This window comes from Erpetoichthys calabaricus, chromosome 8, assembly GCF_900747795.2.
Source record: "Erpetoichthys calabaricus chromosome 8, fErpCal1.3, whole genome shotgun sequence".
Taxonomy (NCBI): domain Eukaryota; kingdom Metazoa; phylum Chordata; class Cladistia; order Polypteriformes; family Polypteridae; genus Erpetoichthys; species Erpetoichthys calabaricus.
In genome coordinates, this window is record NC_041401.2 from 66,073,720 (window position 1) to 66,092,359 (window position 18,640).

The window sequence follows — 18,640 nt, forward strand, 5'->3', positions numbered from 1 at the left end:
GAGGCCTATGCTGACCAGCTTTGTGGCATCCTCTCTTCTAAAGAAGGCAGGCACCTTTTTACCCAATGATTGCAGACCCTTCTATCCCACATCATGAAGACCTTCAAGAGGCTGGTCCTGGACTATGAGTCCTCTTGAGGTAGACCACCTGCAGTTTGCCTATCAGGCAAAAATTAGAGTGGAGGATGCAATTATCTGTCTGCTCCAAAACACTGTTCTCATCTGGAGAAAGCTGACAGCATTGTAAGGATTGGTTTTTGATTTCTCCAGCAACTTCAATACAATCCAGCCAACCCTATTAGATAGATAGATACTTTATTAATCCCAATGGGAAATTCACATTCTTCAGCAGCAGCATAATTAAGAGGTAAACTTAGGGCTATGCAGGTGGATGAGCCTGTGGTGTCCTAGGGCCTCATGTGTAACGTGTGTGTAGAATTCGCACTATAACGGCGTATGGACAAAAGCGTAAATGTGCTTACGCACAAAAAAATCCAGATGCATAAATCTGTGCAAACACCAACTTCCATGTTCTTCTGTTCCATAAATCCCGGTCAGCGTGAAAAGTAACGCATGTGCCTGCTGCCACTCTCCAACTCCTCCCAGAATTACGCCTCTTTGAATATGCTTAAGCTCAAGCCTTCTGTGAAAAGACAATGGCAAAAGCACGGGGGAAAACAGAAGAATTTCAGCCAATACCAAGTAGAGAGGCAAAGAAAAACGTACTATTTGTTGGTTTAAACAGTGATATAAGCAACAAAAGGAAGCTGATCGAGTGACAGAGTGTTGGAGAAACTCGAAAGCTCAAGTTCACAAAGTCACACAGTGTCCGAAATAAAAAAAGAAGTTGTCAGATATCAAAGTCGCCATGAAAAGGCGACTCGTAGCCCACCGTCTGAGTGTCATATGAAAGCTTATTAGGGCACAGAGGAAAAAAAAAATAGGCGCACAGTGGGGAAAAAAGCACGAAATGTCAACTTTAATCTCAAAATTTCCACTTTAATCACGTAGTTTGTCATTAAAGTAGAACATCATAAACTTCATCTTAAAATCGTTTACTAGTTTCTCAAATCCCATTGTAACTAAAGTAGCACATTAAATGCTTTGTATTGTATTTGATCTTCTATGTGCTCTGTGTGTGTGAATCACTACGTGCTTCCGGGCTTTCTCTTCCTCCGACAGGACACAGAATCCATTACATTCATAATATTACAGCTCTCTGAATAATTAAAATACTGAGATGTATACGTGATATCTTTTTCATGATTATAGGAGTTAAAGCATGTTATTAAACATGGGAACACGATGGCGCAGTGATTGTTCATGTCTCACGCAAGATGCTTGCTACGTGATGCGCGACCTTTGATGAAATACTTTACTGTAGCAGTACTGTCTCTTTCAAATGTTCTAACTCCCAATTCCTGTCCTTCCTTTTCTTTGTCCAAGTAACCAATCGCCACACAATCAGCTCTGTAATAGACGTTAAGCCATCTGTAAGCTATGAACGCTGATTCTTCAAAACTTTTAAGGAACATCGAAATATCTTCGTAGTACGTGTTTAATTATTCTATCCATCTATCCTTCCAGCCCCAGCAAGAATACAGCGCGAGGCAGGAACAATCCGTAAACAGAGCACCAGCACCTCGCTAGCGCTGCAGCACCATGTCCTCACAGGTTTAATTATTAACAATATAATTTAAATGATGTTAACATTTTATCTATATAATAAACATTTTCCTGCATTTTATCTTAAAAATGATATCGTCATCATATGTAAATACGTGCTTTATAAAGTGGCTCAAGTTGTGCAATATTATAACTATCGCAAGTTTACAGTGAGGTGATTGTACTTATAAGTACAAACAGTTCTACAAGGAGCACTTGAGTGTGTTTAGAGTTCTTGGGATGAAACTTTTTCTGAACTGCGAGGTCCTTACAGGAAAGGCTTTGAAGCGTTTGCCGTGTGAGAGCAGTTCAATAGACAGCATGGCTGAGGCAGCGTGTGCTTGATGCTGTAAACCGATAATTGTCTTTCCAGTCAGCTGCTGTAGAGCTGTGATTCACTCAGATACAGTGATATAAATACTCTGAGTGGTACAATGAGAGTAATATGGAAAAAGATGATCCGCTGCAGAAACGCTTAACAGGAGCAGCTGAAAGAAGAACAAGAAGAAGGTGCAGTGAGAGTAACAACGCTAAAGCAGTTATGGTATTTAGAATAGTTTGACCATTCTGTGGACCATTCTATTGTTACAGGTTAATTACAATCAGCTGCATTAAACTAAAACTATATGCAGTTTATTTCAGTGCATTTATAAAGCCATGTCAGGGATGTGGATCTGAAAAAGAAAGGGAAATCACACAGGAACAGTAGCACTGCTTTGACGCTGGGTGCCACCAGTCTGCAAAACCGAGCGGAGAACTTGTGTACGCCAGGGTTTGAGCTACCGTGAAAATGTGCGTGACTTTATGCCAAGTTTAGGTTTTATACATCACAATTTGAGCGTGGAAACGTTCTTACGCAACATTTTTGTGCATACGCACCATTGTCCTCACAGGTGGCGCAGTGGTAGTGCTGCTGCTTTATTATTACTAGCAAAATACCCGCGCTTCGCAGCGGAGAAGTAGTGTGTTAAAGAGGTTATGAAAAAAAAAGGAAACATTTTAAAAATAATGTAACATGATTGTCAATGTAATTGTGTTGTCATTGTTATGAGTGTTGCTGTGTTTTATATATATAAAATACACACACACACATATAAACATATATATACATATACATATACACATATATATACATATCTACATATATATATATATATATATATATATATATATATATATGTACAGACATATACACATCCACATATCAACATATATATATATACACATACAGTGGTGTGAAAAACTATTTGCCCCCTTCCTGATTTCTTATTCTTTTGCATGTTTGTCACACAAAATGTTTCTGATCATCAAACACATTTAACCATTAGTCAAATATAACACAAATAAACACAAAATGCAGTTTTTAAATGATGGTTTTTATTATTTAGGGAGAAAAAAAATCCAAACCTACATGGCCCTGTGTGAAAAAGTAATTGCCCCCTTGTTAAAAAATAACCTAACTGTGGTGTATCACACCTGAGTTCAATTTCCGTAGCCACCCCCAGGCCTGATTACTGACACACCTGTTTCAATCAAGAAATCACTTAAATAGGAGCTGCCTGACACAGAGAAGTAGACCAAAAGCACCTCAAAAGCTAGACATCATGCCAAGATCCAAAGAAATTCAGGAACAAATGAGAACAGAAGTAATTGAGATCTATCAGTCTGGTAAAGGTTATAAAGCCATTTCTAAAGCTTTGGGACTCCAGCGAACCACAGTGAGAGCCATTATCCACAAATGGCAAAAATATGGAACAGTGGTGAACCTTCCCAGGAGTGGCCGGCCGACCAAAATTACCCCAAGAGCGCAGAGACGACTCATCTGAGAGGTCACAAAAGACCCCAGGACAACGTCTAAAGAACTGCAGGCCTCACTTGCCTCAATTAAGGTCAGTGTTCACGACTCCACCATAAGAAAGAGACTGGGCAAAAACGGCCTGCATGGCAGATTTCCAAGACGCAAACCACTGTTAAGCAAAAAGAACATTAGGGCTTGTCTCAATTTTGCTAAGAAACATCTCAATGATTGCCAAGACTTTTGGGAAAATACCTTGTGGACTGATGAGACAAAAGTTGAACTTTTTGGAAGGCAAATGTCCCGTTACATCTGGCGTAAAAGGAACTCAGCATTTCAGAAAAAGAACATCATACCAACAGTAAAATATGGTGGTGGTAGTGTGATGGTCTGGGGTTGTTTTGCTGCTTCAGGACCTGGAAGGCTTGCTGTGATAGATGGAACCATGAATTCTACTGTCTACCAAAAAATCCTGAAGGAGAATGTCCGGCCATCTGTTCGTCAACTCAAGCTGAAGCGATCTTGGGTGCTGCAACAGGACAATGACCCAAAACACACCAGCAAATCCACCTCTGAATGGCTGAAGAAAAACAAAATGAAGACTTTGGAGTGGCCTAGTCAAAGTCCTGACCTGAATCCAATTGAGATGCTATGGCATGACCTTAAAAAGGCGGTTCATGCTAGAAAACCCTCAAATAAAGCTGAATTACAACAATTTTGCAAAGATGAGTGGGCCAAAATTCCTCCAGAGCGCTGTAAAAGACTCATTGCAAGTTATCGCAAACGCTTGATTGCAGTTATTGCTGCTAAGGGTGGCCCAACCAGTTATTAGGTTCAGGGGGCAATTACTTTTTCACACAGGGCCATGTAGGTTTGGATTTTTTTTTCTCCCTAAATAATAAAAACCACCATTTACAAACTGCATTTTGTGTTTACTTGTGTTATATTTGACTAATGGTTAAATGTGTTTGATGATCAGAAACATTTTGTGTGACAAACATGCAAAAGAATAAGAAATCAGGAAGGGGGCAAATAGTTTTTCACACCACTGTATATACACACACACACGCTTTATGGGTGATGATTGTTTTACTCTTTTTATCTTTATTTTATTTTATTGTAGAATCAACTCCTATCTGCGCACAGCAGGGCGGCCGTGGGCAGATGCGTATGGTGTATTCACTCCATGTTATCGTGCATTGCGCTGTCAGTGGTATTTTGATAAAAGAATTTGAACAACATATAAGAAGCGTATAAATTATTAAACAGTAAAACATTAACATTTAAGAAGTAAAGTTACATTAAGTACTACTGCAGTGCCTTCGGGTATACCTCATTTTTTGTTTGCCCATTACATGCTTAAATGTATACATTTTTTGGTGCACCAACCCGAGAACACGCGACATAGAACTGAGCGTGGGAGAAGCATGGATTTTAAACACGCGTTCAGTTCCTCTGCTGGTCTCCCTCGTGGAATAACTGGTAATGTTTGACTAAAATGTATAGCGAGTAAAACGACATTACCTCCTATTTTTTTTTTTACGATCTCTGAGATCTTGCTTTTTTCGGTTCAAGGCTTCATAAGCTCTTTTATGTTGTATGGTGTACTTATCCCAAACCATCATCTTTGAATGTTGCAAGACTTTCGCCTTGTATGTAGATCGGGGTAATTACATTCATTGCATTCCTAGTCTGAATCACAATGTGATTGTATGGGTGGTTACCTGCCACTGTAGGGTTGCCACCTGTCCTTTAAAATACGGAATCGTGCCGCGTTTGAGAATGAAATTGCGCGTCCCGTTTTGAATCAATACTGGACGGGATTTATCCCGTATTTTTTTTATCATTTTTTTTTAAAGCAGCGTCTCATCCGACACGTATTTTATGAAGATGCCTCCTTTCCTACTTTTGATTGGGTAATACTTGATGTCATCGTTAGTTTGATTGGTGTTTTTAACTGTCCAGTGAGGAGGGCGTGTCTTTTAAGTAGAGTGTGCAAAGTGTTGGCACTGACATGTTGCGTCAGCGCCAGAGTTGAAGCCCCTAACGTTGCGGTCAGCAAGTCGGCTAACATCCGCCATGTGCCGTCTTTCAGTTGCGAGAAGCAGATCATAGAATGGTTGAAACTGTTGCCCCTAACGTTGCGCCACGGCGTGTGGTTCGTTTATACCTTGTGTCTTCTCATTAAACTTTAATCTCAAGAATATGTTATTGCAATCCGCAGCAGGAGCGTTTCTATAAACTTAATTTAAACTTACGTTTTACACCGTGGTTTGTTTCCCTTATGAACATGCTTGTATGCTTAACTCGCTCCGTTCTCAATTGTTTAATTAATTTTTTGCTGTTCGCTGTTTGCGGGTCTTCCTCCATTTCCCCCTACTTCGTTCTTTTATCTCGCGAATATGTTATTGCAATCCTTAACGGGAGCGTTTCAATAAACTGATTGAAAATAGTTTTGCATTTACCTTTTTAGTAAAAGGCGAGCTTTTAAGCCTGAGAAATCACCCCGTAAATGCACACGTTTAATTGGACATGTGTTAATATGTATGGTTACACAGTATTAAAAGACAGTGAACAACGTCAGTTACCTTTCTTCCCGCGTTTGATAAAAGGTGAGCTTTTAAGCCTGAGAAATCACCCCGTAAATGCACACGTTTAATTGCACATGTGTTAATATGTATGCTTACACAGTATTAAAAGACAGTCAAAAATGAACGTCATTTACCTTCGTTCCCGCGTGTGACTCGTGCTGTAAATGTCTTCCTTGTTTTTAGTTCACGTGATTACGTAGGAGGCGTGATGACGCGATACATGACTCCGCCTCCTCCATTACAGTGTATGGACAAAAAATATGTTCCAGTTATGACCATTACGCTTTGAATTTCGAAATGAAACCTGCCTAACTTTTGTAAGTAAGCTGTAAGGAATGAGCCTGCCAAATTTCAGCCTTCTACCTACACGGGAAGTTGGAGAATTAGTGATGAGTGAGTCAGTGAGTGAGTGAGTCAGTCAGTCAGTGAGGGCTTTGCCTTTTATTAGTATAGATTATAAATGAGGCCCCTGGATAATGGACTATCTGTTGGGCAGACGCAGTCTGAGACTCAAGGACTGATGCATTTCTGATGTGAGCAACACTGGAGCACCTAAGGAACAGCCCTGTGTCCTTTTCTCTTTACACCTCAGACTATAAATATAACACCAGGTCATATCACTTGCAGAAATTCTCAGATGATTCTAAACTTATGGGGTGTGTTGATAAGGTGAATGAGGCAGAGTAGAGGGGTCAGGTGGAGAAGTTTGCTTCTTAGTGAAAAGAGAATTGTCTGCATGTTAACATCAGCAAAACCAAGGAACTGGTTATTCACTTTTGCGGCACCAAAAAGTCCACGTCTGGTTACTATTCAAGGAGAGGATGCAGAGGTGGTCCACTCCCACAAGTACTTGGAGGTCCTCATTAATGACAGGTTGGACTGGTCTTATATCACACAGGAGCTATAGAAGAAAGGGCATAGCAAACTCTTCTGCCTTAGGAGGCTGTGTTCCTATAATGTGGGAAGCGACACCCTTCACGTTTTCTACAACTTTGTGATGACCAGAGGGATTTTCTACATTGTGCAATACTGGGCTGGTAACATCACTTCAAGAGAGACTGACTGAATCAACAAGCTAATTTAAAAGGCAAGCTTAATAATAATAATAATAATAATTTATTACATTTATATAGCGCTTTTCTCAATACTCAAAGCGCTATCCACACAGGGAGGAACCGGGAAGCGAACCCACAATCTTCCACAGTCTCCTTACTGCAAAGCAGCAGCACTACCACTGCGCCACCTGTGAGGACTTAGTTAGAAGACACACTCTGGACTCCCTGGAAGTCGTAGCAAAGGAGAAAATTAAAACAAAACTGAGCGCTATGAACAATGCTACACATCTTTTCTCTGATACACTAACCGAGTATAAAATATTGAGCAGAAGTGCATGAAGAAATGCTACTGGGGCGTCCTTTATACCAACAGCAATAAGCCTACATAAGGCCTCACTGTGACTGGCACTGCAAAGTCAGAAGTTTTTTTCTTTTAATTTTCTTCCTTTTTTAGTCTTTCTGGCCATACTGTGTGTGTGTGTGTGTGTATATTATATATATATATATTTTTTTTATTTGTTTAAACAGCTTCTGTAAAAGGCCAGCAGTGTAGTTCTTCAAATCAGTTTTCATTCTCATGACTTTACATATCAAAGTAGCATTTTAACCTGTCCAAGGCTGGTCCTCATCTTTCATCGACCACTGAAATGAAAGAACAGGATAAGTGTTTTCAATTAGGTCAGTACTGCATCCTAATGTTCTATATCATCCATATTTCTCATTCAATTTTGGAAAAAGGTTAAAATAATTTAAAGCTTACCAGACGCTTGAATCCTTGCCAAAACAGGTTTGTAAATTTGCAGCCATGATCTCCAGTTCACTCCAGTGTCAGGAGGCAGTCGCTCCATCGCCACCAGAAAGAACTCTACATAAACCTACATCCCATTAACATTATTTTTATTACAAATGTACAATTTTGAGTTTTTTTTCTTCCACGTACATATTTTTGTCACTTCCCCCCACCAGATAATTTCATTTACATATCTGCAAGTGCTCATGGCATATACCTTTTTTTTTGGGCTCAGTGGTATGGGAAAATCCGGAGGGCTAAACTGAACAGGCACTGGCACCTCCTTGGTCCAGGCGCAGGCAGGCTGCTGGTTTGCAAGCTGTCAGCAACGAACAGGCTGTAACCAGGAATTTAATGAAAAACAAAAAAGGCACATCTGTGCAGGAGGAGAGGTAAACAAATAAATGCTGCGCCATGTAAGTGTGCAAAACACCATTTATAACATGAGTGCCCTCAGGATTACTAAGATAAAGGCAAGCTGGACCTTGGCAGGCCAGTAGTAATAACTGAAACTGGGCGATGGAAACACTCCATGAGAAGTCTGCCAGACGAGAATAGTAACCTTTGAAATGGTCAAAATGCCAGCACTAGTCATCTCCTGCCTCTCTTATCTGTACCAATGGATAGCTACAACACAAGGGTTTGAGGGTGACAGATGAAAGGAAAACAATTTGCTCTTCCTACTGTAAGTAAGAACATTCTCCACAAGTCACTACTACTCCCCGGAACTCCTTCAAAATCTAAGAGGCTTCAATTTCCAGGCTAATCCTCACAATCAAGTGGTGAGGTGAGACTGGGAAAGCACACAAAGTTTTGGCCGATCTTGCATGCAGTTGCTTAGTGACACACACCATTTTAAGAGAAATGACAACTATGTTTAAAGGGTGTTAATTACACAAGCCTACACTGGCATCTCAAAGAGTGTAGAAGAGGCAAGCTGGCATCCCATAGGCAGTGGCACGTGATGGTAGGCTCACAAGCAGCACTCAAAAGTGCTTAAGGGCCCGCATGGCTAGTATCTACCAACTGAACTCATGCTGTTCAAGGTTTTGAAGAACCAGACCAAATCACTGAAATGCTTTCCCACAAGGAAGGCCTTGTGCAAAGGTCATATGCCTTTCCCAAATGCCATTGTGCATGCAGGCTGTCTCAGAAGGAAGCAAAGTGCATGCTATACCTCAATACACCTGAGAAGCAACTGGATGTGGGGAAGTAAACAACAGTGTGAATATGGCACACGTTACACAAAAGCCCAGTTGTAAAAACAAAATGAACATAAAATGATTGTAATTCATTACAAATTAAGAGAATTCCAGTGTTAGTCTGTCAACCTCGACAGAATCAAAGGCTTTAGAGCACAGGCAGGCCATCTTTTCCAATGTCACAGGACTTGCACTGTGCACGTTCGGTCCAGGAGGCATTTTCCATTGTTGTTATTGATGACTACTTAAAAGTGCAGCAGCGGCAAGTCTTGAACCCTCAGCTATCTCTATCCTGCTTCTCAGAGAAGCATTCTGTCCATCATTAGAAGGATCTCTCCACAGGAAAGATGTGATCATGAGGCTAGTGGGTAAGTCTCCTGTTAAAGAGTGAAATAAGCATGGTAGTTGCTGGGCAGACCCACTATATTATAAGGGAAGATAAAACAGAAAAGACATTGGAGTCACTTTGTCAGAAATGTTCAGTCAATTTTGCTTTCCCACTCCAAAGACTTGCATCAAGATCCTTTATATGGTGTGAACATCTGGTCCACCGTCGCAACTCACTGTGGTAAGTGATGTTGGTTGCATCTCTAGTTCTTTGCTCTCCTTATTGTTTCTTTTCTCTGGTTGTAATGGTAACCAGCTGCTTTGCAGCTTTGGCAATGTCGTAGGCGCACTGAATAACTTGCTGAGTGAGCAGCTGGAAGTCCACCGGTGCTCCAGGTTCAGGAGGAACAGTCTTCCTGCATTCACTCTGCAGCCGGTACGCACTGGCACTCAAAAGCCTCAAGGAGCTGCGAACAGCATCGAGGGCAGGTCGCTGTTTTGACAGGAAAAATACGCAAAAGGTTGAGCAAAGATGGACTGTAAGCAAAGAGCAAGAAAGACTAGGAAACAAAAGCAAACAGTAGCCAGGCTCTTATCAAGACCAACACACAAAAACTGAAGCAAACTGACAGAGAAAGGAAAAAGGAAAGGTCCAAACGCCATGCTCTCTAAACGCCAAAGATACCAGCAGGGACTGTAAGCACAATGGGGGAAATAGAGTGTATAAAGGGGGGAAGAAATGGGCAAAAGTTGCTCACCTTCGGGAAAAGAGACGCCATCTCAGTGACAGCAGTATGAATTTTCTCAGAACAGGGAACAAAGCTGCAAGGGAAAAAAAAAAAACAAAATCACAAATGCGCCGACAGTGAAAATGGACATTTAAGCCACAAAAATCTAAAATGCTTCAGCACAGCCTAGACAACATGCAATCTGCCTCTCCCTCACCTACCCCTGCCTAAAAATTACAGTTGTTGTCCAATTTACTGTCACTTTCCAAACTTACCTGTCATGTTTAAACTCCTGTGCTGCCCTCAGTAGCTCCTGAATGTTCTTTGTCACCTGCTCGGTCTTCAGAATGACATCCTCAGTGCAGGGAAGAGTTGGGTCAGGTTCGCTGTCACCTTCTTCAAGCTCCAAACGAGAGTCTTCCTCACCTGTTCCACGCCCATAGCGAGACTCTGTCACACTGTTGTGAAGTGCACCCAGAGAGGCAATGGTTAGTGTCAATTAGTATCAAACGACATTAATGAGTGGAAAGTATGAACACCTTCCTGTAGCCTGTAGAAAAACTTGAGTAGGTTATTGTTGGAATTACTATAAAGCATCTACAATTTTGTCCTTTCCATGAAATGGAGACCATTAATACAAAAAGTATTCATAATATAGCCCAAAAGTGTCTCGTACTGCTTAAGGGACATCTCTGTAAACCACGACATCTTACTCATATTGGACGACAATTTCAATCACAGTTTGAGCCGACCTTTAGTACGCTAGTGGTCCTTAACAGGTCATACACAGACATGGGGCAAGTTTAGAGCTATCAAATATGCTAACATGAATGGATTTGAACTATCAAAGAAAACAAATGGGGGAAATATGAAACCAGAACAACAGATTACAGTACTATTTGTAAAATACATTATATAAATGCAGAAAACATTAAAGGATATTTGTGAAAATGTATAGCAGTCAACTTTCTATTTAAGGAGAAATTACATGGAGTCCACAGCATTAGAACTGATTTTTAATTTTAATAAACACAAGGGTGACCCTCAAACAGAAAAGATAAAAGTGTATGAAGTACCCTTTCTAATTTATATATATTTGGGCTCATCAGCCGTACACACTCCACTGCTCCCCTTGCGGGGATCGAACCTCGGACATCATACGTTACCTGGTAGGTAACCACCCATACAATCAAGTTGGGACTCAGACTACGAATGCAATATAATATATATATATATATATATATATATATATATATATATATATATATATATATATATATATATAATTTTTACTTCAGTAACACTTTAGTTTAGGTACTGCAAAAATGCAAATCTCAAAATCAGTGAGGTCTCACGATCAGGACTTGCAGAGATTATCAATATGTAATTGTGAAGTATCTGTCTATCTATGTGACCTTGCCCTTCTCTGAGAGGTCCAAATTCCATTCTCTTAATAGAAAGTTATTCATCTTATTGAACACTCCTCCCACAGCAAGTAACCCACAAGGACACGTATTCCTGAGGCTCATTCACAGGTCACAATTAAGTGCATAATACTCGTTTCTTTTCATATCAGAGCAGGGGCACTAATAAATGATCTACAAATGACCAGCATACTGCAAGATGCCGACTGCACCACGATAATGTTGGACAATGCACCTCATTCAATTTTGGTGAATCACGATGCAGCCGTCGTCTTTGTCACACCCTAGGGGTGTGTGCACCCCAGGTTGGGAAACCCTGTATTACACATTTGCTCTTATGTAACAAGACCTTAAAGGCTTCTATTGGTGTTAATAACACAGTGCATCAGTAAAGCGGTCTGTACAATGTGGTCTACTAAAATATTTTCACTTTGGAACGATCAGAGGTGGTTTAAGTGAGACATCTGTCCCTTGACATTGCATACTTCATTATAAGACATGTGAATCCTTAATATTCATAAGTAATTTTATCAGCATTTTAAGTGCCACACTGCACAGACATGAAATATTACTGATGTTTTATAAGTGTTGCAAAGACCAAAACAAGTCTCTGTAAAGAGCAACTGAGTAATAGATGCATTTCATCAGATTCTAAACTGAAGTGTTACCTTTACTTCGTGCTTCAGGGTTCTTGCTAAGGTAGCACAAGTGTCACTGTATCACTGTATGCACAAGCAAAATTTTTTAAATCTCTAGATAGTCACTGTATTATTTTGCCATTACTGAAATTACGAAATCCAGTGACAATAACACACTACAATGATGGCACTAAACCACAGTTCATCAAAGTAACTGGACTTCAAATGTAGTTTGTTAGAATAAAACACATAAGTGCCTGAGTAAAACTGATCAGAGGCTAATCATAGATTTTGCTTTATCTTAAGGTAAATCTCTTCAACAGTAGTTAATGTGGGTGGAAAAAAAAAAACAAAAAAAAAAACACAAAAGTTTTTCTGGCTCTTCAGCAAAGCCCAAGTACATACTTTAGTTAGAAGATGAATAGTTATTAGGCTTGGAGACTGGGGGTACTCCCTTGTAGTGGAAATGAATGAATTTTATGGTAGGTAACAGGATGGGGGGGTTAGTTTCCTTTTCCTCCTTGTAGATATGTATCCCAGAGATACATGGATTGTAGATTTGTAGGGGTTTTTTGGGAGGGGTCCCCCCTCACTATAACTCTCAGGAGACAGCACCCAGTTAACAAGTGTTGCGTTATACTATGGGGAGTACTGCACACATCGAGTATGCTCATGGAAAAAGCTTGCAGTGTTCCAAACAGTAAATTGTAGACGTGCTGGTATGCATTTCCAGCGAGTACCAGCACACTTCACACACTGCCCTTTATTCTGCACTTTCACTATCCTTTATGAACCCCATTATCTCTTATCACATCTTGAGCCGACAGATTTAAAAATTATGTTCTGCTGAATCATCTTATATAGGAAGGCACCGGCATAGAGTGGAAAACATCTAGACATTTAAAATCCAACTGTACAGCTAGAAGTGGAGAAATATCTTCTAAGATGACAGAGAAATCATGAACATTCAAAAGGAAGCTATTACTTTTTATACCACAGATATAAAAAATGACTCACCTGATAGAGGGCTCATGTGTCTGGGTGTTGTCATAATCACTATCTGTTCCACTGCCATGTTTATCCAATTTGGGCATCTATATGTTCAGCAATGTGCCACATGTGAGAGAAAGGAAAAAGTGGAAAGAAGTGCTCATAAATGAATGAAACAAGATATGGAACAATATATGAAGTACAAGTGAGCGGTAGATAGAAATAAAAAAAGAATTGAGCAGGACAATGAGCAAGCAAGAAAGCATAAAGGAATTAACAAGTGAGGCAGAGAAATGAACACCTTAAAACTGATGAAACAGAAACTAAATAAAATTATTACAGAAGGGGCTTGAATATTTAGATAAAGACTAGCAGGAAAAGGTACAAAGGACTAAAGGACTATATGGAGGATAAGTAAGAGAGGCTGTAGTTACCATGTATCTGCCACCGTCAGAACTCCCAGAGTGCTGCACAGAGCTATATGGAGCAGGGCCACCAGATGCACCTTTCCGTATCTAGTGGTGAAAAAAATAAAAAGCAAAGTCTTCCCTGCTGAAAAATGACCTCATTTTTGTCTTTGAACTGAATGTATATGGTACAAGATACACAGTGTATGATTGTTGCTTTCACCTATCAGGACACATCCTAATTAAGCCCACCCCCACCAGTACTGATCCTTTAAAGTGCTGGTCAGATATCTCTTTTCCGCTGCCACTTTCCTCCCCTGAATCTTCTAGCCCGACTTACACTGCTCAGAAGATTGGAAATGACTAACACATTTCAGTTAAGACATACACTGTATGTTTGAAAGAAAGATTCCCTGGAAATCAAAGCATTCCTTAAAATAACCCGAGCCCCCCCCCCCCCCCCCAACCTGCCACTGTAGTCATGGTATCAAGCAAAGCTCTTTGGTTTACTGGACAGTTCAAAATCAAAGTGAAACGAGAAAAATATTAGGCTCATACATGCATGTCCAATATCGTGTGACTGATTTATTTATTGTGTTACACATATATTGGTCTGTGGTGCAATCTGAACATGTCCCGTCTGTGAACAGCTAAGACTATTGGCTGCATCACCAAACCAAGACAGAAAAACAGCAGGTTAGTAACAATGCAGTTGCCGATGAATTTTTATTCTTATACACAAAGCTTAAAAAACCCTCAGGTGTTGGAAATTACACACATCAAAAAAAAAAACAAAAACAAAACAAATAAAACACACAGATTTTACAGGCCAAGGCGTTCTGGCATGGAGTGTTCCAGCAATGCTGAATTTCTGCAGTCAGGTATTACATATGCAACTACTGACTAATGGGATATACTACGTCACTGGGGAATGGGGGAATGCCCCTCGTAACCACTGCCCAAATGCAAGACGACCAGGCAGGAGATTTTGAACACAGAAATATTACTTATTTGGAGAAGTAACCTTGATGGGCAGAGAAAGTAAGTAGAAGGGTATGGATACCAGCAGTGACTAAAGTAAACCTGGAAATCCCCATCACTGGCTGAGGTATAGTCAGACCTGGAAACCAAACCTCTCCCACGTAGGACCTCTTTAAAAAAAAAAAAAAAAATGTATAATTAACCTCATCAAAATGATACACATCTCTGCTTTTTCTCACATGCCAGTTCAGCTTGCTCTGTAACAAACATAACATAAATGCAGTGTTAGTGGTGAAACATGCTTTGAAGTTCAAAGTGGGTTCAGTTCAGCCAGGGGTTAGTAAGCAACAGCGCAGTTAATAATGGCCATGGTCTATTGCTACATGACAGCATGCCTTGCTACACTTAGACCCTCAACATTAATAAGTGCTGTTTACAAGAGATTAGATTTACTGTGCAATATGCCTGTGACCATGTATGGGTTAGTTAGCATTGCAGGTGGAAGCTGACCTATTACCCTTTCCAGCCAGCAACTTTTGTCCCCATGCCGAGAAAAGTGATTCTCCTTCACCCTTTACTGGGTGGTGAGGCCACTAGGGACCAGCACTTACGTTGGAGTGTAGAGGCTGCAGCCGGCTGACCAGCTCATCCACACCAGGACTGAAGGGTTTAGGGGGTGCGCCAGGCTCGTACATGGAGAATGCTTGCCTGTCCCGGCGGAGAGGTACTGCCCCTCCTTGCTCCATTCGCTCGGTGGTATTGACCCCTGACCCTTGCTGGGGCCCCACCCCTGCCTGACCTCTCATGGTGCTGTTCTCCGTCTGCAGCTTGTGAATCTGCGAAGAGTTGGAGGGAGGGGTTTGTGAGGTGGAAGTCTGCTGATTATTTTCTGTATATGGCTGTTTCTTAGTTTTCATTTTCTTCAAAGTTTTCTGTCCTGCATTAAGTTTGATTTGTTAATCTTTATGCCAAAAGATCTAAAACAATCCACAATAAATTGTGGAAAGGAAAGAAAAAAAAAAAAAAAACCCTTCTCGGTGAATGTGGACTTGATCACTAAAAAGTTCCCAAGCATTAGTAACAATTCAAAATTGACATCCTGATTAGTGAGTTTACATTTCCCTTTCCTTCATCTGTCTTGTGAGGCTACAGACATTACTCACAACATTCACCATCAATTAAACTAATGTGTTTTTTTTATTATTTATTTTGACTGTGATTCTCACTCCCTGTTGGGTAATGGTTGTCAGGTTCCACTCCTCATTTTCTTCTGGTCTTTAGGTTGCTCTTGTAATCTCCCCAGTCATGAAGATTCCTTTTAACTACGTGTCTTTTGGCAATCTACTCTATCTTCCGCCTACGCTGTTTTAATATGAAATTTGTTAATACATCTCCTGACGTACAATATTTTTTTGAGCACAAATTCATGTTGTGCCAGCATGAGTGAAAAATATGACACTCAACACGTATTATAGAGTTAAACTAAGAAGAATGTCAAAGAGTGCATTTATTGTTGATTTTTATTATGTATGTGTATGCATTTACATTTAAATACTCTAATCTCTAGTCCCAATTATCTACTGAGATATGTTTACTTGTTTTACCTATCAGAATTACTATATTGTTATAATTTTTCCTCCAGTAAATAATTCTAAATAAAATTTTATTCTGCTTTCTACAACATATACTGTACATAAAATGAACACCTATTTTATAATAAAAAAAAAAAACTGGAAAACAGAAAACTTTCATTTGTTTTCCTCTTTGCTTCTTAATATCAGAAATCATCTAATTTCTGATTCCTCCATAATAATTCTGTGGTAGTTATACTAGCCACTTTAGGACAATACACACATTAGTTGATGGAAATGACTCACAAGAACACCCCAGAGAATGGCAACCATGAAAAACAAAACAAAACATTCAATGACTTGGGTACACAGGACTACCTCTGCTGTGAATACAAAAAAAATGTTCACTGAGAAAATCAGTTTTGTTTTACAATTCATAAAATAAATAGCAAAGAATCAGCAATCTACATGAAAATATTAATAGAAATTAATCAAGTTTTTAATTAGATGAAATCTAGCATTTTACCAGCAAAATAACCAAAACTAAATAACAAGCATCATTAAAATCATGACCATGGAAAACTGTAAAATTTGCTGGGCACCTTATCTCATTTTAAATTTTACTCTTTGGTGTATATGGTCCACCACTGATTTCTAACAGTTAAAAGATTTTCTACCTCTCGCTGGAGACGTCGCAACTCATCACTCAAATTATTGTTGACTTTCATGAGCTGCTGGACTTTGGCCTCTGAAGCAGCCAGTGCTTTTTTTACTTCCAAGTATTCCTGCAGTGTGATTGGTCCATCAGACAAGTCAGAAGAGTCCATACTCTGTGAGGAAGAGAGAAAGAAATCAGATGGTATATAACTGGCTTATTATTGGAGGATTATATATATATAATTTTTTTAATGACATAGGAATTTAGCAATCCCAGAATTACACTGGTAACTGTCACTGATGTTCAGAAAATCATTTTGGATACTAGTGCTGACTACACTCTGGTTTATGTGCAAAAAATACTTAAGTATGCTTTTAGGATCCCTCAGGGTATAAAATGATAAAACAATATTACTCTTTAATCCTCTCAATTGTATATTTCTTTAACAAATACAGAAGCAATGAGGATACAGAACTTTTAGCAGTTCGAACAGTGAGAGCAATGGGCGACTACGCCTTAATATGGCTGTGCGGACAGTCATAATAACAGGGTGTGTCTAACCACTCTTAAACTGAACCAGAGACTTTTTAATTTAACCAATTTGCTTTTATAAATAGCAAATTACTTCTTTAGGAATGTTTAGAGAAAAAAAAAAAAACAACACACCACATAAGCAAAAGGAAAATCATAAATGAGAAAAATGGAGAAAGTACACATGGAAGAGAAAGTGAGAAAATGTCAAAAATATGACCTGTACTGTACGATAGAATGAAACCTTACAATAATGGGCCTCAGGAAGAATAAAACTGGGCTCTCCAAATACAGAAACCCACAGAAAAGTAACTAAAGAAAAATACATACTGTTGGCGAAAAGCATAGCTATAATATACACTTCAAATATGGCATAAAACAAGTAATTCTTATACACTACATAGAATGCCTTTAGGGGAACCATTTTTTGTATGTGTGCTGACATACGGAAGTATAAGCACCAAAAAGATTCAGAAAACAGAAACAAGTAGATGCAGACTACACAGTGTTTACAATAAAGTAAGCTCAGAGATTCAGCCAGTTATCTCATAACACTGCATTCATACTGAAAACATAACGTATCCACTGAGAATCTCACAATAACATTGACATCAATGTTAAAATATGCAGGGGTGGGAACAAGAACAAGGAAAGCTAAGGGCTAAAATAGGAATTGTATAAAGAGTGAAGTGGCCTGCTCCAATCTACTGGCTCTTACCTGGAAGAAAGCCAAAACTATGCTAACAAACAAGACTCAACTGATGCTAATTACTGTGGCCCTTCCATACGCCTACCTTGGCTCGGTTGTTCCGTCCAGAGCTGGTGTTTCTGTGTAGTTCTTGATCTGTGTCCTCATCTGATGCTACGCTGTCATAGTCATGCTGATCATCAGCCTCACCATGGTTACGCGGGCTATAGTCAAGGTTATCTGCTCAATAAAGGTGTAAAAGCATAAACTTATTGACAAGGCACAAAATATATTTAATGTTTCCTTTCAGAAACTACATACTTGCTAGAAACCAAATCTGTTGCTGTTCATCCAGTCAAATGAATAAAAATATTCTGTTCATTCTTACCACAAGTTTCACCTAATTCCATACTGTGTTAATCAGGCAACTCCCAAACCACCCTGCCAGACTATATTTAGTTAAAAAAAAATCATTCAAGTTAAAAGAAAATCTTCATGTGAGCAAGAAATGACTTATACCAGACATTTAATTTTTTATATTATTTTGTTGTAAACATTTTCAAAAGAATATATGTTTCAAGAACAGATGGATATATGTT

The 18,640-nt window shown here is 39.4% G+C and overlaps 1 protein-coding gene across 4 annotated transcripts in view; it reads right to left on the bottom strand.

Moving 5' to 3' along the window:
* Nucleotides 1–7,986: 7,986 nt before the first annotated feature.
* git1 (G protein-coupled receptor kinase interacting ArfGAP 1) overlaps nucleotides 7,987–18,640 on the bottom strand; it is a 121,751-nt gene continuing 111,097 nt past the window's right edge. For 3 of the 4 annotated variants that reach the window (XM_051930845.1, XM_051930846.1, XM_051930847.1), the window contains 8 exons: nucleotides 18,148–18,281; nucleotides 16,842–16,994; nucleotides 15,205–15,429; nucleotides 13,640–13,720; nucleotides 13,233–13,309; nucleotides 10,429–10,611; nucleotides 10,184–10,247; nucleotides 7,987–9,918 (listed from right to left, as the gene is read on the bottom strand). In XM_051930845.1, the coding sequence (XP_051786805.1) occupies nucleotides 9,706–9,918; nucleotides 10,184–10,247; nucleotides 10,429–10,611; nucleotides 13,233–13,309; nucleotides 13,640–13,720; nucleotides 15,205–15,429; nucleotides 16,842–16,994; nucleotides 18,148–18,281 (1,130 nt within the window). In that variant the 3' untranslated portion in view covers nucleotides 7,987–9,705. The remainder of the gene's footprint in view (nucleotides 9,919–10,183; nucleotides 10,248–10,428; nucleotides 10,612–13,232; nucleotides 13,310–13,639; nucleotides 13,721–15,204; nucleotides 15,430–16,841; nucleotides 16,995–18,147; nucleotides 18,282–18,640) is intronic. The other variant, XM_051930848.1, reaches the window with a different exon arrangement.